This window comes from Teleopsis dalmanni, chromosome X (assembly GCF_002237135.1).
Source record: "Teleopsis dalmanni isolate 2A chromosome X, ASM223713v2, whole genome shotgun sequence".
Taxonomy (NCBI): domain Eukaryota; kingdom Metazoa; phylum Arthropoda; class Insecta; order Diptera; family Diopsidae; genus Teleopsis; species Teleopsis dalmanni.
Window position 1 is genome coordinate 24,228,903 of NC_051848.1, and position 23,943 is coordinate 24,252,845.

General features: G+C 30.9%; 3 protein-coding genes and 1 long non-coding RNA gene across 4 annotated transcripts; 3 read left to right on the forward strand and 1 right to left on the reverse strand.

Annotated features, from left to right (window-relative positions):
* Window positions 1-2,243: 2,243 nt before the first annotated feature.
* Window positions 2,244-7,717, forward strand: LOC119687750 (WD repeat-containing and planar cell polarity effector protein fritz). The gene is made up of 8 exons (XM_038102197.1): window positions 2,244-3,126; window positions 3,396-3,696; window positions 3,781-4,105; window positions 4,168-4,793; window positions 5,069-5,640; window positions 6,469-7,100; window positions 7,187-7,346; window positions 7,408-7,717. Exons 1-8 carry the CDS (start codon window positions 2,709-2,711, stop codon window positions 7,521-7,523), a joined length of 3,150 nt encoding a protein of 1,049 aa, XP_037958125.1. The 5' UTR covers window positions 2,244-2,708; the 3' UTR covers window positions 7,524-7,717.
* A 97-nt stretch (window positions 7,718-7,814) lies between these two features.
* Window positions 7,815-9,557, reverse strand: LOC119687751 (39S ribosomal protein L48, mitochondrial). The gene is made up of 4 exons (XM_038102198.1): window positions 9,464-9,557; window positions 9,287-9,394; window positions 9,098-9,231; window positions 7,815-9,028 (listed from the first exon to the last, which is right to left on the reverse strand). Exons 1-4 carry the CDS (start codon window positions 9,473-9,475, stop codon window positions 8,734-8,736), a joined length of 549 nt encoding a protein of 182 aa, XP_037958126.1. The 5' UTR covers window positions 9,476-9,557; the 3' UTR covers window positions 7,815-8,733.
* A 108-nt stretch (window positions 9,558-9,665) lies between these two features.
* On the forward strand, window positions 9,666-11,419 carry LOC119687324. The gene is made up of 2 exons (XR_005253150.1): window positions 9,666-9,759; window positions 11,202-11,419. It is a non-coding gene; the product is annotated as an uncharacterized LOC119687324 (long non-coding RNA).
* Window positions 11,420-15,042: 3,623 nt separating this feature from the next.
* Window positions 15,043-21,489, forward strand: LOC119689599 (transmembrane protein 87A). Its single transcript, XM_038104464.1, has 10 exons — window positions 15,043-15,363; window positions 15,460-15,520; window positions 15,584-15,666; window positions 15,746-15,973; window positions 18,462-18,623; window positions 18,736-19,019; window positions 19,166-19,381; window positions 19,439-19,559; window positions 20,452-20,605; window positions 21,109-21,489. The coding sequence occupies exons 1-10, from the start codon at window positions 15,253-15,255 to the stop codon at window positions 21,336-21,338; spliced, it is 1,650 nt and encodes a 549-aa protein (XP_037960392.1). The 5' UTR covers window positions 15,043-15,252; the 3' UTR covers window positions 21,339-21,489.
* Window positions 21,490-23,943: the final 2,454 nt, after the last annotated feature.

Here is a 23,943-nt window from a genome sequence, read left to right on the forward strand (position 1 = left end):
TTACTTAATTGCAATGATTTCTTACTTTATTGTGTTTTAAAGGTAAGGATTTGAATTTATTTATTGCATTTATGACGCATGATTTTTCAATAATATTCCAGTATATTGATTTGTCCATAGGTTTTCGAATTTTTTTGATACTGGCCAGCGAAAAAGACATGATTGTCTATCAAAATATTTAAATTTACTATTATATTCAATAAAAATAATAATATATTAATTGAAATGTTGTTGTTGTAAGCCACTTGAGTATCCTGCTTTTTGAGTCCCAATTAGATAAGCGATATTTGGTTGTCTATAAGGACGTGTGGCTCCGAGTGGATCTTGATCTGACAGTAACCAGAGTGTTTTGATTAATAATTTTAATAACTTTAATAAAACTGTACAACAAAAATGTAGTATATTTTCTCTTTCTTGAATTTTTAATGGCTTTTTGTTAATTTGAATCTGCTGAGCTCAAATTTGAGACTTGTTTTTCTTCTAGACATCTGCATCTTTGTCAGTAATGAGTTAAAGCGATTTAAAAGAAACGGATTTCGTATTTTCAGTAAACTTGCTCAGGATTTTTCAGATACTTCTTAAAACGATTTTTCTTCTATAGGTTGATTTTAAGAAACATCTCACCTCGAGAGTGAAGAAAGAAAATTTAAGCAACAATATCTGCTTGTTGCTGTACTTTACCTTTCCCCGCTAAACTTGTTTATCAAGGTTGTACAATTCACCTGCAGACTAAGGCAAGGATTTTTTTAATATCACCATCCAAATTTAAATTTGAAAGATTTGACGAAGACCTCACTCATACTTTTAGATGTACTGATAATACAGTTTGGACGTACTCTCAATATTTTAATTTTAAAATGATAGAATTTTGTAACATCTGATTATATTTCACAAATTATATCTATTAAATATCTATTAAGTAATAAAATATTTATATTAATTAATGTAAAATGGCGTGTCTTCTAATTGATATTTCTTGCTGGTAATAAATGTTTAAATAAGACATAGATTTTTATGCAAAAAAATATAGAAATTTATTAAATTATTAAAAATATTACAACTTCCGTGGTGGAATGAGTTTCACCGAAGAGGGCGTGTTTTAGTTCGTATACTACATATTAATGTTAGGAAGTCGGATAGATCATTCTAACGACAGTCGGTCTCACGGTTGTTATTAATCATTTTAATTAAATTGTTTTTTGTTTTAAATCAGGAAAGAACAGCAATGTGTCGGGTGATTTGGAAGGGGCACCAATCGACTGAAAGTACTACATGTTAAAAAGATTTCTGGGCAATTTTCGTGTACATGCCCATTATTAGAAAAAAAGCAAATGTTGATTTTAAATTTTATTTAATAATATTTACTGATCGTACTAACCAAAGTCCAGCATTTCTTCTGTTTCATAGCAATTATTGTGGAAAGTATTGTTATTTGCTTTATTTGAAATATCTTTTTCCGGTGCATTACACGATATTTACGGTTTTTAAATATTACTTTGTTTCTATTGTTGATCATTTCACATACATTATAGGTCTGTACCATGAGCTACTCGTAGTAACTTTGATTAACACCGTGTACACACAAGTGCGTTCCACCAGCAAATTTTCGAGTAAATGAGAGCATCTGAGAGAGTGTAACATCCCTGTCGAAAATTGAAAATGCTACACTGACTTTATTTATATGTACATTTTATTTCAAGTAAAATTTGTGTTAATGTGTGAATCAGCTGTTTTGGTTTGAATTTATTGGAGCGTCACTGGTGTTCTCACCAGCTTTTCCGTAAAAATCTGTGTAAAGAGCGTAATTTGACACTTTATTTGTGTTACGCTCTCAGTTTGTACTTTACTTGTGTTTAACTTAAGTTTTACTACGAGTATCTCCTGGAACAGACCAATTATATGAAATATTTTTCAAATTTTCCGCGGTTTCCATTTTAGAAGACTTATTCCACACAATACCGAGATTTTTCCTTGTATTTTGTTTGTAAACAAAATAAAGTTCTTAAATAGTTTTTTTGACATTTAAAAGTTCCATCATCTACATAAATGAGCTCATCATAATGTGAACGTTTCCTTATTAATATAAATGAGCAAATGCCTAAGTGAAACAGTGTGAATAGACTTTGCAAGAGTTTTAATTAGATTTTCTGAGTTGCCATAATGACTAATAAAATCTTGTTATTTTGTTAACGCTTGGCAGCACTGTAACGTGGTAATTGTTTTTATTCATTATTTCTTTTGCTCACTACGTTTGCTCTCTCAAGTCGTGTCAACAGATAGAACGATCCGTACAACTTTTTGTTTATGTTTGTGTATTTTGCATTGTTATTTAAATTAAAAATATTTTATTGAATTCCTTTCATCTTTTGGGTTAAAAAATTAGCATAACACGTCAATTACTAACGGCGAGGAGCAAAAAAAAGTTTCTTCAATGCGCAGTCGTAACTGCGCCCAATAACAAAACAGTGTACAAAAAGTTAATTCAACTCATGAAAAATGGACTAAGTGACAGCTTCGTTTGTGACAATAAAACGTAACTTTAATTGCGAAATAAGTGAAATTTTAGTGAAAAATTGGTGTTTGTAAGATATTTGCAAAAATTTAATAATATAAAATATGCACAGCGAAGAAAATTGAAACCGTATACAAACCAAATAAAAAAGTGCAGGCTTTCTTAGATTGAAATTTCTTGAAAACGGTGCTCAGCAATGCTCACACTGCTCAGTGAATGCCACTTTTGGACGTTACGTGATGAGGTGCGCATCAAACCGACGGACTATGGTGCATTTCGCTATATGACTAGTCGGGAATTTCAGCAAAGTGGTGCACATGACCTAGCGGCCATAGCTAAACGTGACTACACGGAACGACGCAATGGCATTGCCGTGCTAAAGAATAATCGCAAAAGCAACGGGAGACTTAAGGATAACATTAAGAAATTATGCGAAATGCTGCGTTCGCAACGTATCGTCTACTCCCAATGGAAGGATGCCGCGCAAGTGCTGCTCCTATTTGCCAATGGCCTTATTGCGCATATATGCGTAGACATTTACACCGGTGATATATTACGTATGGTCTTTGAAAAGTACTTCGTTGGTAAATTGGCAGCGGAGGTTATTACCGATGGTAGGTGCCGTTGCAACTTGATTTCTATGGTCGTTTGTTTGTGGTAAACATGCTGGCTTTCTGTTACATTGCAATTAATTTGCATTTGCCATTGCAGTTTGTACGTGCGCAAATGCTTAGCCAAGCGCTTGTTCCCACAATTTTATATGCAATTAATTTTCTTTTTGCCTTGTTATAATAATTTCCTACAATTTAATTAATATGCTTGCTTTTTGTTGTTGTATCGTTGTTGTTGTTATAATTGTTGTTGTTGTTTTTTGCTTTCGCAGCTTTTTTTACGCGTTCACATATCGTGCTAGCGTACAATACGAACCAGTTGACAGTTGTATATTTACAGAAGCCAAATATGCGTCCACAAGGCCCAGAGAAAATCTCGAATATGGATCCGCGCATATTTCATGTTATAATACCAGGTCCAGGTGAACGTAAACTTTCCCGTCACTTGTCTGTGAACAGTAGTTATGATTTGTTTGTGATATGGACGAAATCATCACAAAATGAAGTATACCCTTGGCGGCCGACCATAAGAGATCAGGATCGTGCGAACATACATGTATTCAAACTAAAAGAGTAAGTTCACGTGCTATGAAAATATATAAAAAATCTGTGGAATTAATTTTATTAAAAATGTAAAATTGTTTTATATATTTGTAGTGCGCAGCTCGAATCGATTTCCTACTGTTGGTCTGAAAATGATCCACTTTGTGTTGATTTTTTACGTTCATCCGAAAGCCAAATATTAACTGTTGAACAAAAGGTATCGCGTAAGGGAGAGATTTTTGCAGAAATTTGCTCTTACGAGATAACACCAGGGAAAATGCAAAGAACTGCTCTAACATCAATAACAATGGGCACAGAAATTTGTTGTTTTGCGTTCAGTCCAGATCAAGAAAAACTGTTCTTAGGCACTATAGATCGTAATATATGTCTGCATGATTTGGTGCTGCAAAGTACAAAATATGTAGCGCAAATTGAAATAGTAAGTTTAATTTCACTTTTAGTTATTAAACACATTTTATAAAAATATTATGTTTTATTTAGATACCAACTCAGTGTACTTGGCACAGTGACTCCAGTATTATCATGACTGCAAATGATCGTGCACAGTTTCAGTGTTTTGATTTAGCTTTAACACCAATTGGCAATCAGTTACAGAGTGAAGATGTTACGCCATCCAATCTGCTTGACTTGTCGCATTATTTCACAGTACAACCAACACTTTTGGAAATATCTTTTAGTCCAAAACCTGATTTAGCAAATTTTACTCATACTTTTGCACAAACCGATTGCTTTCTTTTGTTCACATTTGACAATGGTCCTATTGGCTGTTTACGATTTTTTTCGGGCGCTGGAATGCGTGGTGATATACACAACTCTGGGCTTACGGCAGATGTTATTGTTGATAAGTATTTAGCCTTAAATCAGCTTGAAAAGGCAGTTAATCTCTTAGTGGCACTGAATTGGGAAACTTATGGTGCCATGTGTCTCATTTCGTTACATAAAATTTCGAATTATGTATTTTATCGAAGCGACGTGAAACGAGCGCGTATTGAATTATTGGCCAAAGCTTTAAAAACCTTTTCCGACACTTTGTCAGAAGAAACAAAAGATGAGTTCAGCGATCAAGTTTTTGATTTAAAAAGGCGTTTCTTCTTTTATTTATTAAGGTAAATATAAACACTTATAAACTTTGACTTAAGTACAGTAAATTCTTCAAAAATGTTTAAACATCATAATGTATTTAAGCATTTGTTAATATAGTGTTGTGTTTTTTTATTCCTTGTATTGAGCTGTGCCCGACATTTAACACTTTAAAAAGATCGTAGCTTTGGGATCTGACAGCAAACGTTTTTAGTGCCTACGTGTAATTTAATAATACTAAATGGTTTTTAATCTTTTCCATTGCTTACACATATAATTTAATTTATTCTTTATATTTCAGGCAAAATCTGTTTACAGATGCATTTGAAGTAGCACAGGATATTGATGATTATGATTTATTTATGGATCTTTTCAATATAACGAAACAAAATACAAATATGTCCGAATTTTCTGCAACATGCCTTACACAAGCTGCAGTTATTTTACATGAAGAAGATCGTGCTAATGGAAACTTAAGTATGATGGGTGATTCTCGCTCGGAATCAGCATGTTCATTGTCAACTGTTTCAGATATACCAACAACAATTAACCATAGCAACAGAACATTGCAGACACCACATGCACATAATCAACAAAGTAGTGCATTGCAAAATTACGTGCCACCATTACCTTCACTTAAATCGAAAGTATTTAGTGCTGAAATGATTAAAATTAATATTCCAAAGCCAGAGTTACGTATTGATACAACTCAAGAACGTACGCGTCCACCCCCGCCACCTTTACCAAATATCAAACAATTAAAAATAAAAAGTGCAAGTCATATGTCAACAGATGCCAGCGCCTTAGCTACGCTTGCCATGAAAAGTGGTAGTAATATCAACACACAACAAACAAAAACAATGCAAACTAATGGTTAGTGCATCATTTTTATCTTATTTATCTATTTATATATATCTTTTACTTTGCTTGATGTAACGCGAGTCTAAAGTATTTTTACTCAATAATATCTTTGACCACTTCGATGATCCGCTATAATAAAACCTCTGTTAAATTTTGATAATATGTTATTTGGATGATTTTGATTTTGTAGAAGTATAGTTTGAAGCCCAGCTTCAAATTACATATTTAGTTCTGACGAAAGACTTAATAGACCAGCTTAATGTATAAATCTTTAAGCGATATATTAGTATGGACTAAAAAACTATATTGTTGTGTGGTATGATAGGACTTTACAGAGTAAGTTAGAAGAGCATTTCTAACTTACTTAGAATAGCACTTCACGGGTTATCTATTGTGAAACTTTTTATTTAATTAAATATTAATTAAATTAATGTGATTAGCAATTATCGTTTTAAAGAATATTTGAGTAGCACTTAGAGAGTAGTTTTTTTAGATTTAGCAATAGACTTCTCGTTTTGAATATGTGGATTGTTGTAGTTTTCTTTCATATAGAGGATTCTTTTTTATTGTTTCCTTTCTTAGCAATAAAGCGCTGGTCTCGAGAATCTTGAAATTTTGGGTTCTATAAGAGTTTTGTTCTGAGTCATTAGCTTTTCTAGCAACAATGCGCTAATGTGGAGAATTTTGTGTGTTAGCTTTTCCACGTATTTGTCTTCTCAGTGTTTTTATTTCGATTATCGAATTTGTATTTATTTTATAGGTTAATCCTACTTTATTTATTTCATTAAAGAAAGTTTTAAGCTAATCACTTGCATTACTAAATTTTAAAATATTTTATAGGAAGCTCATTAAGTCTGCTTAATAATGAGTGGCAGCAATTAACTGATGTTGGCATACCGATATCCATTGCAACGGCCACTGCAACAAATTTGTGTATACCTGCTACAATAACAGCAAATAAGCCATTGCGTGTACCAACTGTTGTTAACACACAGGAGCAAGCAAATTCATATTTACATTATGCCAGTACAAGTAATCCTGAACGTAATCCTGTGCCAACATTTACTTTATATCAGCAGCATCAACAACAGCAGCAACAACATCAACATCAACAACAACAACAACAACAACAGTTACAACAGCAACAAATACCAATGCTGTCTGGACTGCCAACAGCAACATATCAACCTAAGTTTTATCAACATCCGCTGGTGTCAGGTACAATACCGCCTACAATAACAGTAGCGCATGATGAACAGCAAAAGCGTTTGCTCACAAGGAAACCAACTGCATCCATACTTTCCAATAGTTCTGTGGCACTAAATGGGAGCAATGCTATCAACACAGCTATAGCCAGTAACAATGTTGCTGTACATAATGGTAGTGCTACACTCAAAGATGTTAGTAAGAATGTCGCTGGTGAAAAAAATAAAGTAAAATTCTCCGATACGGTCCAAGTAGCCGTTGTGCCGGTTAGTATTTAATATAACTGAAATATTATTGTAATATTTTTATTATTATTATTTTTTTTTAAATGAAGTGTTTATAATATTTTTAGGAGATACCACGTAAAGAGAAACCCCTGCCTCCAAAACGCAATGGTTATTCTCGACCACTGTCGCGTAATTTAACAAATCCTAAAAAAGAACTTGCTGATAGTTTACCACTATGTCATCCTAATGATGACTATTTAAAGGATTTCAATCCCATATCCACTGGTAAGTCCAAAAATATTGACAATTTTTATGGTATATAATAACTTATTTTCTATTTTTATAGAAGATGCACCAAGAATTGTTGCCAAACAACATTCTAAAGAAGATCAAACAGCTACCAAATCACCACCTCCAGCACCTCCGCCAGCTATTAAAGTAGTACACTTCGGTGTTGTATAGGCTTTTCTTTTCTAAATTTCTTAACAACTTTTTAATTATTTGTAATGCTATATTTTTGCTTCGGCCAATGATTCCCTAAGTTTAGTATTCATATCATAGTAAGCAAATTTTTAAAAAACAAAATATTTAATAGTATACAGTAATGCTACAAAGTGCTCGAATCAGTACGTTCTTTGACCAGCTGTAGTATATTCGAATTCCAACATTTAGATAAAATGCCAAACTTGCAACACTTTTTGTACAATTATTTTTGTAATGCTCCAAGTTATAAAACTTCATACAATTCCCTGGTTTTTTGAATTTCATAAGCCCATCAAACACCTCTCTAATGATTCGTAAGATAAACGAATCGAACATCGTCCTTATAGTAAAGAAATGGCATCACTGGTTTAAAAGTACAATATATTTTATTATATTAATAAGCAAACGGCAATTCTAAATGTTTTAACAATTCGTACGGAATTTAGAGCTTTTTACTCGAAATTTAGTATATTGTTGTTGGTGTCGTAGCCCGGAAAGATCTATGTAGCAATTAAAATAAAATAGTTTATGATGATGGGTATTTGAATTCAATGAATTAAAAATAATAAAAAATATTATTGTTGCAATTTCACTACTAAAACGAAACCTCTCTATAGAAAGGTTCCATAAAAACCTCCATATTAAAAATAATAGTTTATATTAAGAATTTATTTTCTTTCGTCAAAACAGACATTATAAATCAATTGAAAATGATTTGCAAATATAAACACTTGACCAAATGCCTTTCTTGTAGAGTTAAAAAAAGTATTGGAGTCACAGTTGCATTAAAACATTAAAGTCAAAAATTATGTTTTTTCATTCTAATATATTTTACTATAGAATCACAATTGGTCCACATCTCAGTAAATACTTTTAGTCAAACAAATGGTCACAAAATTTAGTAAATCGTACTATGTCCGTGTTAAGGTTTTGTTTCATTTACAAGTGCAATTGTATTTACTATTTAAATACAAGTTATACAAGATGTTGTCTTCCAGATAAGCAAATTACTTAAAACATAAAACAATCGTATTAGGTTAAATGTATGCCGTCCGTTAGTAAAGCTTTAAATAGTACATTCCAGTTAATTGTAAATTGATTTAAGTGTATTTTTAATATTATAGTATATTAATAAAACATTTACTATAACAAATTAAAACTATTTTATTCACATTGTTAACGCCAACACTCATTTTTTATTTTTCAAAGCTTGTATACGTTCAAGTTCTGCTTTTAGCTCTAACAAATCCTTATCAGGCACATAACGTCTTTCTTCCATCTCATCCGTGTGTTCATTAATTTGTAATTGCACACCTTCCGGTAAAGCTGCTTGGGCTAAGCGCAAGAATGTTGGATATAAAGGAGAGTCCACATAATTTAATTGTAAATTACGCTCATAAAGTGTTAAACGGTATTCAGCTTCTACCACAGCTGAATTCGGTCGCAGACGGTGGACTTTCGTGTGTTGTGGCGGTAACGCATAGCTATAAATTTTAAAATTTATTACATATTCATTATGCTTTTTAATAGGATTATGTTTTTGCATAACTCACCAATCGGATACATCAATGTCTAAATATTCTGTGAGACTGTGTAAATATCTTTGATAACTTTCCAACAAGGGATAATCATAGCCTTTTATTTGAACGTTCAGACATTCAAATTGTGGATATTTCGGTTTCAGTGACTGTAAATCATGTGTCATTATATATATAGTTTGTAATTTATTTGAAAAGTCTTACATCTAAATAATCTGGTTCGTATACGCTTCTTGAACTAGATTTTCTTGTTGAGAATATATTCGTTACTGTCGGTTTGTGTCTTAGGGTGATGCGGCTTAAAGTAGAAAACTGTTTTATTGTTTAGAAAAAAAAATATTAAAACATTTTACTCTAAATTTTAATTAATTATTTGCTCACATTTCGTATCATTTTTATTCTGTGCTGTTGATATTTTTATGAAACTACCGAAAAGGTTATGTCACAAACGGCTGTTTTTATTGTGAATAGACAAAAATTTACTTCATTCACAATAATTATAACACGGCGCGTACTTAAACTGTAATATACAATTCTTAATACAGGAAGAAAAAAAAATTTTTTATAGAATGGTGTCATTTTAAACCGTTACAGTAGCTGCGAGTGGTACTTACATCAAATAGAATATTCTGATTTTGGGACATTAACCGGGTCACTACTAGAACGAAGAGAATAAGGTATAACGAATTGTAACCAAGTGCCATATTATGCAGATAGTCATAATCACTTCAAACCAAACTTGTTATTGTTATTAATAGAAATTAAAAAATTAATAATGAAAATTAGGAGAGGTTTGGTCACGACAATAAGGCTTTTTGTTAGGCCCATGTTATGAAGAGTGTTACGGGCATAAAATAAAAATTCTTGTTGCTTTCAATACAAATTAAAAAACTAAGAGTGAGAGAAAAAAATAAATGTCGGTTTAAATTCGGTCATGAGAGCCGAGGTTATCTGTGCCTTTATTATTAAAATTGGAAAGTGTAAAAATTAGGTTATTAGCGGCTTATAAAATAGGCTGTGTTGCTTTCTGACATTTTTTCTTCAAAACGTATTGAAATTGTAGTAATTTGCTCCTAAAATGCTCAAATTTTGACATTTATTACTAAACAACACTGCTTTGCCTAAGTGCAGAGTCACAGTTAGCCGGGCTCTCATGCTGAAATTTGAAGTGATGTCAACTTTAAAATTTGTATTAAAAAAAAAAACAATTTTACTCATGCCATGCCCGTGAACTTTACATAATAGGTCTGTTCCACGAGCTACTCATAGTAACTTTGAGTAAACACTGTGTATACACAAGCGCGTTCCATCAGCAAATTTTCAAGTATTTTTGTGTAAATTTTACTTCTGTTTTACTCATGTTTAACTATGAGTAGCTCGTGGAACAGACCTAATATGGTCCTTAATTGAAAAATTTTTTATAAAATTTTCAAAATTTTATACAATGAGGTGAAAATATCATGGAGTTAAAAAAAAGAAGCTTAATGCTACATAAGAGCGCGTAATAATTTTCTCCACTCGGTCTTGTTATTTTGCCCACCCGGTTTTTACTCACCATGATGTTTGATAAAATAAGAGCACACTTTCAGAAATTTTGTTGTTTGTTTTGGTTTTTCGACATTAAAAATCGTCATGAGAAAATGCGCCAAAGTTTAGGTGCTTAAATATCATTATACTGAAAGGAAAATAAGGCGGACTTGAATTTTAATTATTAATTAATTTGTGGATAATTTATAATAATTATGAACATGGTAAAATCCTGAAGCCTGAGAAAAATTAATATTTTTAATTGTACTTAATATATTGATATATATACTCGTAATTATGTTAATTACATTTTAACAAATTTCACATTTGCGTTCTAAAAATATATTGTATAATTTGCGATGTTGTTGTCCAAAAGGGCTTGGACAGGATATCAGTTGCATTGCACTTTATAAAATTGCTGCAAATTTTGTTGTAGTTTGAACAAAGTCCGCGATTTAGTCAATGTGATCTGTGTTATTTGTAACTAATATCTTTGTATTAAAAGTTCCTTAATACTTGTCCAAACTGTGTTACATATTATATCCTTTGTTAAGAATTTTAAATAATGCTCGTTTTATGATGTTTATTATAGAAACGATTGGAAAATCCTGTTAGGAGTCTACAAACGGGTTGTTTTATATATCCCAAAATATATCCAAAAACCATGTTAAGAGGCGGTGAAAATACTGAAAACCCTACGATTAAAAGAATGAGGTATACTCATGTAAAAGGTATGCGAAGAAAACTGTTTTGATAAATAAGAATATTGGTGCAAAATAGGGTTTAGGTGGTGGAGAGCATTCGAAGATGGTAAATAAGTGTAACCAAATTTTGTTAATGATATTACTAACATAAATACATTTCTATATTAGCAAAAAAAAATCACTTCACTTAATGATTCTTCGTCAGATTCAAAACTGCGTCCTTTTCTAATAGCAACTAACAATGACGAAAATAATAAGTCATATAAGAATATGCACGAAGTGCCTGGAACACATGAACAATTGTTGGAAGAAAAGTTGAATCCGCTTAAATCAAATAAAACAAAAATTTTAGATAAGTTGAATACTACGTGCGACGAAACAGATTGCAATAAATTAATGTAATATTGACAAATTGTTTCATTTAAAAAAGTTAAGACAGAAGTTATCATCAATCTTGAAGACAAAAAACAAAAACTCAGAGAACCAGAAACTCTCACTTTTCTGGATGCATATTTATCAGATTCAAAGGTTCTTGTCTATAACGGAAATTATTAATGTCTGTGCGTAGGTCTGGCTGGTATTGACCACACCTATTTTACTTATATTGTGAACTATATTTTAAATAAATTAAAAAATACTGTTACTGATGTTTAATTATTATAAGATATGCACAATTAATTTTTTTTAAGTATTCATGCTATAAAAGATGTGATTGACAATCATCGTCGAAAAACAAATGCTGCAATCAAGATTATTGTAACATATTACCTTGCGATCAGTTGCACTACGCGTTGCAGAAGAATTCTATCGGCAATCAAAAAAAAATAAATTTACTTTCTAAAAATGGAAGTGGCTAGAAATATGGTTCCAAAATTTCATTAAAATATTAAAAGCCTGATAAATCGTCATATGCCTGAAGCTAATTTCTGCTTCGAATCTGCTCTGAATCTGGTAGAACCTGGTGATATCACTTTTTGGACCTATTAAATAGAGGTATGTAACCGTCCATCACCAAACGAGCTTATCTTAAATGTAAAGTTATAAACCATATTTGAATAGTAATTTTAACAGTATTGTCTCAATTTTCTACAAAAATGTAATACTACTTGCGTACGTCGACGATATTGGTATTGTAGCTCTAAATACCCGGTTCGTCAAAGCGAGTCTTTCCATCTAAAAAAAACTAGCGAAGCAAAGCGGTTTACTCTTTCAAATATTTTCTTGTTATTTCGGATAGATTAGGCAATTAAGAAGAAAACCCCTCTCTCGACAACCCACAAAACCGCTCTACGACTTTCAACTAACAATGCTAAGAAGGCATAAGATGCATTTGAGAGAAAAATTTTTTAGATCTATGGTCCAGATCAATTTTAAAATTTCATTAATAGTTACATTTTTAGTAGAAGTACTTATAAGTAATTAAATAGACCGTAAAGTGATAAAATGACAAACTCTGAGAGCAGTTTTTTATTTCTTTTTTTGTGTTAAAATTTTGAAATGAAAGTGTCAGCTGATTTTATTTTTGTTTACTAGGTTTTAATATTAGTAGCAAAAAATAAGTGGAGTAAGTAAAATTAAAGTGAAAATGTTTTGTGTTTTAATTTCTATTTCTACAAATTCACATTTATTTCAGTAGGTTATTAAGTTACATTCACAGAAACAAATATGCACACAATTTTTTTACATTACCGAATGAAGAAACAGCGTGGAACAAATCAAAGCCACCTCAGTGGTAGCTATAATATTGAAGCTGATTAAAAATTTTTAACTATACTTAAAACCACTTATCACTTTTTATACTTACCATTTTGCACGACATACTCAAAGATTAAACCATGCCTTAACTAGCTAACTCATGTTAGTTATTTTTATACTATAGATTAATTACACTTTTTTAATCAATTTATTTTCCACTTAGTGGAAAATTAGTTTGGATAATTGTTGCTAAGAACAAAGATCGAAACATTGCCATCTGAACTTCTATATAATTTCTTTTTCTTCCAAAGATCTAGCAATTTTGCTTTATCTTAAATATTCTAGTGGACGCCCTAGTCTTTGAGTCTCAATTTTTTAAATGCATTTTCAAGATTTTTCAGGAAGTGTTTTGATTTAACGTATACTGTATTATCCATTGCCATTTGACGTTAACGATCACACTGCCGTACTCATAGTCATTGATCTATGGGTACGTCCGTCAAGTGCTTAACAGGCATCTGCTCTGTAGATGATGTAAGAAGCCATACTAAAGTTTGTATCATTGCTCCGACTAAGACATTCATGCTGAAGAGTTAAAATCCTTTCTGTAGACTATAGTCTACATAATAAGAAAAAAATACAAAAACTAATTATATATTAATATAAAAAAAAAATTACTAAAATGCATTAACACATATAATGTCTTTCTAGTATATCTGTCACTTTTTTTGGAACTACCCAATATTGAAGTTCAATTGTTTGATAGTACAGTAATTGATGAAGCTTAATAACTTAGTAATTCCATTTTAGTATTAAACCAATAGAAATCAAGATTATTATACAAACTATTCTACAGTCTATCAAAGAATGGTTTAATGCAATTTCTGATCATATAAAAAAAAATATGATTTTGAAACTATGACATCGACTGCAATTTAGTATAAATTGACGATCAGAATCTTAATAAAACTGATAAATCTATCCTGTTTTTATTTACTGCCGTGTAGGAATATTTACTATGTTATATGTTTTAATATATAAAATTTTTTTTGTCATTATTTTGAAATAATCTAAATTATGCATAATCTAAATTTCTCTGGACGAGGAAAACTATTAATTTTTTTATTCATGTATTTTAAATTTGAAACTTAATATAATGTATAGAATAAAATTTATATAATAGAAATGATTGGCTTAGATTTAAAAATAACGCGTACTAACCAGCGATTTAAAAACATGTTTTTCTTAAAAAACCTTATTTATTTTTATATAGCGAGTACTTAAAACTTAATTTAAGTTTAGAAAATATTTGTGCTAGAAATTCTATCAATCGGTTCAGATTTGTATATAAGAGTTGCATAAACTAATATTTTATCTTATTCTATATTATATATACTGCCATCCAGACTATTATTAGCTTTATCATTATTTAACGTTATTAGCTTATTTATAGCAAATATAATTGAAATCGTTATTTATTATAGCAAATATAATTAAAATTGTATAAAATATTGAAGTATAGTATCATTATTAAAATTTAACAATTAAAAATGAAAAAAATAATTAATTTAGTAATTCTACAGCTGGTTTGTTAATAAACTTTCAGAGCAAATTCGAACAAAACTCCAAGTTCGAATACACAAATCAAGTATGGGTTTGGATCAGTTGTCTAATGTGTTGCTGTTTTCGTACAAACGAGCGACTTTACGCAAGCGATTAGTTGTTTTTTGCAACACTTTACAGCAGCCGAATACACCTAATATAGTTAATATCCAGTGAAACATTCCAACTATTGCTTTTGTGTTTTATCGGCAGAACGCTTAAATATTAACATTTCGCTTTCGAAAAATTTTAAATTTTATAAATTTTAATGTATTTATTTAATGTATAATGTATTCATTCTTCTAAAAACTCTCTTTCTTTGTTCCTTCCAACAGCAACTAATTTTTTTCTTATTCGCACAAAGCACCCTGTTCTGTTTTAGTTATTGTTGTTTTGTTATTGTTTGTTGTTATTTACTGAACTTCTGTGCCTCTCTTCGCTGCTCTTATAAGAGTGCTGGTGATTTTTCTTTAAACACTTGTTCTTGGTTAAACGACGTTGACGTCGATTTTTCATGGAAGTTTGTAAACTTCATAAAACTTAATAATCAATTAAATGAAATAAAACAATTGATTAGTTGTGGGATCCAGCAAAAGAAACAAGAAAATCACAAAATAGGCAAAAACAAAAATATTAAAAAAAATGTTAACGCGAGAAATAATATTTCCCATAATATTGTGGTTAGCGGCTTTTGGGTTGTTGGCAGTAAATGGGAAATCGGATCCTGGCAAAACGAATACTGTGCTTAATAGGGTATGAAATAGGCATTGCTTGGAGAGCATTGCACATTTATAACAATACCAAAAAAAATAATATTTATGTATAAAATGTTTTGCTTCGTTTCTGCAGGATTACAATGTAGACAGAGAGCAGCGACCGCTTTTGGCTAACTCCAAGATATGCGTCAAAAGTAATTTGTTTATAAACAATATATTTGTATGAGACTTTAAATAAATATACACTATTATTACAGTTGCTTGCAGTTCAGCGGAGCCTATGGATATAGTTATTTTCTGGACGTTGACAGAAATGAAATGTTGGGATTATAAAGACAGTGTACGTGTTTTTGGCTTATTTGGCTAAGCAACCATTTTATTAAATTTCCTTTTTTATTGTTTACATTAACGCAAATTAGTTTCAATCACCTTACATATCCTATGACAACGGAGTTTTACAACCAAACAAAAGCAACGACAAAATCATAATTTCACCCAAACTGAACGCTGAGTGTCCACAACATCGTGTGGTGCTTGCTGAGTTACAAGGGTCATTAGGTGATGGTGGCGAAAATGGTGGAGGAAATGCAGCGGGAAACGGTGCAGCAGATGGTGCCGCGCTAAAAGCACAAAACCATCCGATTTCGGTGAGTATTTTATTTATTTATACATATGCTTTGCAAAAGCAAACATCATTGCAAACCTTATTGCAAACATTTGCAACTAATAACAAAATATATCAAATATCTGTTTGCTCGGCAAGGTGTTGAAATATGGTTTTCTGTATTTTCTGATAAAAAGCGCTTTTGCATGAGTGGTGATTCATTTCTAGTTTTATTATCGAAGTGTATTTTGTTTACTCTATTAAGTGTCTGTATTTGTTCAGATAAATTATTATATGAGTCTGTATGTGCGAACGTATGTTCTTCGAATAATTATTTAAATGACATATTTTTCTTATGTCTTAAGTGAATATCGTATGAAATATAAAATTTTGCTGCTTTTTTTTTGAATATTAAAAATTTATTTATTTAACAAATATAAAAACTTTTAATCTTTCAAAAATGCTATTTTTAGTTAAAATATTTTAAAAATTTTTGGAATGTACTTTACATGAGGGCTTGCTGCTATTTAACTTCCGTATTGCTCTAAGTACGATAAATTTTTAGTTTAGTAAATTTTCTTATCAAAGCTAAGCTCTACACTACACAAACATATGTTTATTTATAGGTTCAACTTAAGCACACGCTTTTATCTCGAAATGTGCAATTGTAAATTTAAAATTGTTTAAAAGCAAAACATATGTGTATTATATTAGGAAATATACTGTTAAAGTTAATTATAGAATTTACATTTCACGCGATATGAACAAATTACGTTAATATTGTTAAGATATTTTTACTGTACGCCTTAGGCTGTTTCTATGTATGCCCATGGAGAAACCAGCGCACGTGGCGGATCGTTTACAATAACAATAATGTTGTTGTTGTTGTAACCCGCAGAGATCTATAAATCAGGTAGCATAAAAATAATTATAAAGTTCCAAGAACGACCAGATCTGCGTCCCGGAGCCACTTGTCACATTCGACAGCCAAGTTCCCTTCAACATCTCCCAAACGGACTTCACAAACAGGTCCCAGCGAGCTATAACAACAACAACAAAAGAATTACAAAAACTTATACATAGATTAGAAGTGGATAGATGATGGTAGTGCGAGAGGACAGCTGATTGTTTAGGAGTGAGAATGTTTTACGAATGGGTGGCATTTAAATTGAAGCCAATTCAAAGTGGAATAACCTAGCGACTTTAATGAGCCGATTCCAAAAATCGATTGAATTTAAGTTAATGTATGCGTTGGGGCAGCGAAACACATGGTTAATAGACCTGCAGTTACGGCACATATTGACAATTGAGGTATTTATACGTAAGAAGTAACTGTTTAGCACACGGCTATATCCTCATTTCAATTGGGGTAGGACATTTCTTGCTGAACAGGAAAGGCGTCATTCTTCCTGGGAGATATAAGGCGGAGGCTAAATGAAAACTTTGTTGCAATCGTGGTCTCGAAAAGAACACTGCATCTATGTGAAAGGCTGTTAGTCCATGTTTATATCGACGATATTAATGTTAGCTCTATAACAGTATGTTCGACATGTACATGATATAAAGTAAGGCCATTGGGGTATCCATTTGCGTGTGACGCAAGAAGATATTGCGTAGACAGCACTTGGTCATGTTTGTTAATAAGAAGTAAATTAATTTCTGCATTAAATTAGTCAGTATGCAATGACAGCCAGTCGTAATCCCCAAATCCATATTGTGAATGTTATTAATAAGATACACATAGAGACATAGAGATAGAGCTCCTTTTTACAAACTACTTGTGCAATAGTATGTGGTTTCTCTCTTTTTTCTATAGTATCTGCAGTCTGAGTTGAATTGGATTCCTGACTTTGTTAGGTGATTATTCAATCAACAGTGACCGGTTAGTAATCCTGTAAAAATTCTTAGGTTATTTTTTATTTGTTCTATGTAATCCTTGAAGTATTTTAAAAGCATTTTAGTCCCTAAAAGCATTTTAGATTGTGATAGGCTTGGTAGCCAGCCGTTCCTAATGGAGTTCTCTTTCTTTTTCCACTGCGCCGTTCATAAGAATCGATAGAGTTCGTTTGTGTAGACCACAAAAAGATTCTGGACGTATTATTACTGAAGCTGCGCCTATTCTTGCGAGTTTGTCTGCTATTTCATTGTCTTGGATAATAGCATGGCCTGGAATCCTTATTAAATGCATCTGACTGTTCCAGCCAAGTATGTTCAGCTTTGTATTGAGGCACTCCCATACCAGTTTGGATATCAGCTTGTAGGATAAAAGCTGCTGTAACGCCAACACCAAATGTTTTCTGAATTCCATCAAGTTTTAAAATGTTATAGCTCTCGTCTAGAGGTGGCTACCAAATTACAATGTCATATTACACGTATTGAACACACTATAGTCATGTACTTCCGTCATTGCTTCTATCCAGATTATTTCTTTTATATATATATAAATATATTTTTAATTTTTTATTTTGGTTGCATATATTTGCATAATTTTTTATTATTTAGTTTTAATCACAATTATTCCGTTTTTATAGCGCGTCTGCAAACCGATTGTTACCGTTTCCAGAGATGGCATATACGACTTTGCACTAACAATAAAGCCAATGAAAGACAATATAGCATTTACAGCATCGGTAGACATTGAAATGTTGGGCCCACATGGGTATATATCAGCAAGTGATTGGCCTCTATTGCCGGTAAGTATAAAATGCATATGTTACATCATCACAATGATATAACTTGCTTTTCAAATTCTTAAGCAAAGTGAAAACATTCTAGTAATATTTTGTAAATTTTTGCTCACTATAGTTCTATGGTATCATGTGTATTGTGTACGTGATTTTTGGCATTATTTGGCTCATTGTTTCATTTATGCAATGGCGCGATTTGTTGCGCATACAATTTTGGATTGGCGGTGTCATATTACTGGGCATGCTGGAAAAGGCATTTTTCTATGCTCAGTATCAGAGCTTAAATAACACCGGTGTGCCTGTGCAGGGCGCTGAATTAGCTGCTGAATTTGTATCGTGTGCTAAACGTACGCTGGCTCGTATGCTTGTTATTATTATGAGTTTAGGTTTTGGCATTGTAAAGTGAGTTTGTGTTACTCCTTAAAATTATTTATTTTATTTCTTCTAAAAATCTTTTCACACATTCATAATTTTATCCTTTATTTTGTACAATAATTTTATAATAGTACAATTATTTAAATAATTTTCTAATGATCTTTATTGTTTAGACCACGTTTAGGACCAATGTTACATCGCGTTGTAGGAGTAGGTGCACTATACTTTGTTCTCGCCTGTGTCGAAAGCTATTTACGTGTGATGAGCATAAAACCTGATAACAATGAACTACTGGTCGCTAGCATACCTTTAGCCGTTTTGGATACTGGCATTTGTTGGTGGATATTCACTTCGCTAGTCCAAACAACAAGGACGTTAAGATTAAGAAGGTATATATTATTGATAATTGTTGCAGGGATTTAAGTTAAACTTATTTTATTTTTCAGAAATATGGTTAAATTATCTTTGTACAGACATTTTACAAATACCTTAATATTTTCTGTTATTGCTTCTGTCATTTTCATGGTCTATGCTTTACATTTACGAAACACACAAAAATGCACACCGGTAAGTACAGTTATTGATTTTAATGCAAAGTAGTTTCAGTTTTATTGATATTGAGTTTCAGCTTTATTGAAACTACTTTAGTGTATAAAGTAATGTTAATATTCTTGTACATCGAAAGCTCTCTTAAGCGGACACGGGCGAGACTAGCAGTTATGTTCGGTTAAAAGAACTGTCTGTCATTGTAGTTATCCGTAGGGACCTGTGAAGCAGATAACATGAAAGGAATTACATAGCAAATGCATGGATGGGATGATAGATTGTGGATGGGTAATGGTTTCGTGAGAAAGGAGGAGATTTTTAAGGAGTTTAGAGAATGTTCGGTTTAGGATGGGTGGTATTTAACCTAGCCAGGAAACCCAGCCCAGCCACTTCTATGGGATGTATCATTTTCATCGATTGGACAAAGGTTTGTGTGAGCATTGGGCAGGAAAACAGATGGGCGACTTCATGAGCGGTTGAGTTGCAGTTTGAGCACATATTAGGACATTGATGTATTCATGCGTGAGAAGTAACTGTTAAGCACATAGCTATAGTCTGGTCTCAATAAAGGTAGTACAGTTCTTGCTGCGCGGAGAAGGAGTCGTTCTTCGTGAGACTACTATCTGTTTATGAAAACTTTGTTTATATAAAAAATAACAATTAAAGAAGAAGAACATTAAAGCGAACAATGGTGAAATAAAAAAAAAACTGTCTAACAAAGCGTAATTTGTGTGATAAAAAAGAATTGGATATTAACAACATTGCATGTTTAAAAGAGATTTCCGTTTCTAAAAGAGTCCGTTTAACAGAGCTTTTCTTGTGTTAATAAATATTTTATATTTGATTTGATATTATTAGTCAATATTTCGTATATAAAAGAAGAAGAGTGAAGTTAATATGAGCTTTATTCTAGGGTTGGCATAATATATGGATCGATACCGCCTTCTGGCATGTTTTATTCTCTGTCTTGTTATTAGTTATTATGATATTGTGGCGACCAACGAATAATAATCAACGTTATGCATTTACGCCGCTTCTAGACAATCCAGAGGATGAAGATGATGAAGGTAAGTTCAGTAAAACCTGTAAGTTTTTAGTAATTTAACTTTTAAAATAAAGAAACAAAATAAATTAATGAGAAATACATGATGTTACATGATATGTTTATAAGTAATTTATCTAATACTTCACAATAAAGCATATTCTGAACTTCGACCAACGAAATGACTTTGGTCGATTTTAGGAGTTGAAGTTTATTATTACTAAGGTTTTTTTTTTTAATAATAAAAATTTAAAAAGTTGTAAATTAGTTTTTATTTTTATATAGTCATCTATATAAATATCGCCGACGTGCACCTTGTAGTGAGTTTCGAAGACAGAGTGATGTTATGTTTATAGCAAGTGCTTATTATAAACACATAAACTACAGCTATATAAATTGATTTAATTTATTTAACTTATAAGTTATATAATATTGTTGTTATATAAATTATTTAATTTAAATATATCATAAATATTTAATTTAATCAATTAATAATTATTATTAAACAATTATTTTTTTATTTTCTAGATGAAGAGGATCAATTTGTTGCTGATGCCTACGGTGTAAAAATGCGAGGCACACATTCAAATGGAGCGCGAACGCCACCTTCAACACAACGTGCAACAACTACGGAAGAAGATGATTTGCGTTGGGTTGAAGAGAATATACCATCTTCAATGGCAGATCCGGCATTGCCTGTTTTGGACTCAGATGAGGAAATTATAAATACGAAATTCGAAGTATCAAAAATGCAATAAGATTTCGAATTTTAAACGACAGCATTACGATGTAAATTATTAGTTTGTGATTTTACATTTATCGCATGTTTCTGTTTTGCCTATAACAATATTTTAGACTTATATTTTAATACACATTATTTATTTATATACGAACATTTAATTACGAACATATGCACTTTTATATTTTTCAATATATATATATATATATATATACATACTTGTATATACGCGTACACATTGTATACACAATAATTGTTATACTAATAACATATTATATATATTTTTATAAATTTAATTTTTATAAATTTGTGTTAAATTTTTTATAAAAATTTGTTTTTTTTTCACTTCTTTCAAAAAGGGTAAACACATCGCATTTGTTAATTTAAAAATAATTTCAATAATTTATTTATATATATTATTTTTATTTACATAATAATTTTTATGTTATATATTTTTTTTTTATATTTTTTGTTTTATATTATATATTATTTAATAATAGTGGGCGGGAATTTTATGTATGTAAATAAAATATTTTTTTAATTGCTGGTCAATCATAAAACAAATTTTAAAGAATTTAATTTTTTTTTGTTTACTAAAAGCTTAAACACTAATTCTGCTATTATTGCCTTATATTTTTTGCAATTAAAATTAATTATTTAAATTATTTTAAAGAGAATTCAGCACAGTTTTTATTGATTTGCTTTGAAGTGTTCCTATTGCTAGAAATAAATAAATCTGTTTTAGATTAAATTATTTTTAATTTCCAAAAATCAAGTAATAATTGTTATATTAAAATATTGTATAATAAATTATAATAAGCCATATTAATTAAAATATCTGTAAGCTTCTGTAATATTTTAGTTTAGTCAACTGTAGTTTGTAAAATTATTGCTTGTGACGTACATGAATTTTGAAGAAATATTTGTATTTATAAGAAGAAAATGTCTAAATTATAAGGCAGCTCTTAAGACTTTGTAAATACTAATTCTGCAAATAATTTTTGTTAGGTTTCTCATAGAAAAAATAAATACAAAATAATATAATAATAAATTTTGTAAATTATGAAATGTATTTAAAAACATTTAAATTTTATAATTTATGTTAATAATTTGAAATAAATTTAAATGAGACTTCTCGCTATAATTGAATACACTCTATAATAGTTTTTTTGTATTGTATGTATCTTTAAGTTTTTATTATCGCCTTAAGATAAAAAATTTCCGATTATTAAGATATGGTAGTATGTTCTTAATAGATTGTGATTATTGTCGCATAAAGACATATGGTATGAAAAAATTTCCGATTATTAAGAAATGGTATTACGTTCTTGTTAGATTGTGATTAACATTATAAAATTATGTGAATACTGAATGCATGAAAAAAGACCTATTATTTTTGCTCATAGTTCGAAGAAAAAAAGATGCTTGCTAGATATTGCTCTATTATACTATAGAGTAAAATCAAATGGAAAATTTGATCATTATATATAAAATATGTGCTTTACATTTTTGTTATTGCTGAATTACATCTTTCGTAATTTGCTTCCATAATATATATGTAACCTGAATTATGCTTTTACAAAAGCTTTTGCTGAATAGTTGCTAGTTTATTTTTATAAATATATAGTCTAGACGTGATACAACCTATAAGTACAAATGAGGCTTTGCTTGAAATAGTACACTGATTCACAACTAATTCTCAATTAATGTAGATAGGCAGTGTCTACGTACCGCAACCCCTCTTATACGCAGGTAATCAACTGTTATAATAATCGACCATTCTATCTGAAACTGAAAAGCAGGTAAGTTTTTGTTGGTATATGTTGTGTTTCTATGGATTTCAACACCAACAACAGTGAACTGTATAAGGGAGGACTAAGCCTCCATTTGGGGCTGATTAGGTCCGCCTTATAAATGAATTCCATAATGTTAGGTGTTGAAGATTGAACTAAATAAATAAATTAGGAAGCAGGAATATATATAATTGAGTTGACTACAGCTTCTAGTGAGTTAATTGGAACAATTGAATGTGTTCAAGTCTTTTTAAAGTAAAATTTCTTTACAAACGCGGATTAGAACATTTTAGTGTTTTTTAATGTAATGCGATTAGTTTGTTTTTGAACCTGCCACATTTTTATCTTTTGCCAAATTTTAATAAATATGACTGATGTTAGGAGTGCCAATCTGACAAGTCTATAAATTTGGATATGTTTCTAGTTCTAAAGGTTAACAGCTCTGTCAGGTGAATAAGGGAAACCCAAAGATTTTTAGTCTTTTACTGGCCAAGGATAGGTCAAAATGACATATAAAGAAGTGCACAGTTTCTTTCTCCTCTGCAGAAGCGCAAGATGTAAAATTATTAAACTATTGAGATATATTTATAAAAATAGGCACATATGCAGTGTTGAGCACAAATATTGAGCCCATTATGATATCATGAATGTTCCTGTGCATATGCCAGACCTGAAAGACTAAGTAAAAGGTACCACTCCGAAGGTTCACATTGTTGTTGTTGTTTTAACCTGCTGAGACCTACCTGTAACCAGATTACATGAAAGGATATACAAGACGATTACATGGGTGAGGAAATGGGGGTGATGGAGGGGGAAATGAAGGAAGAAAGT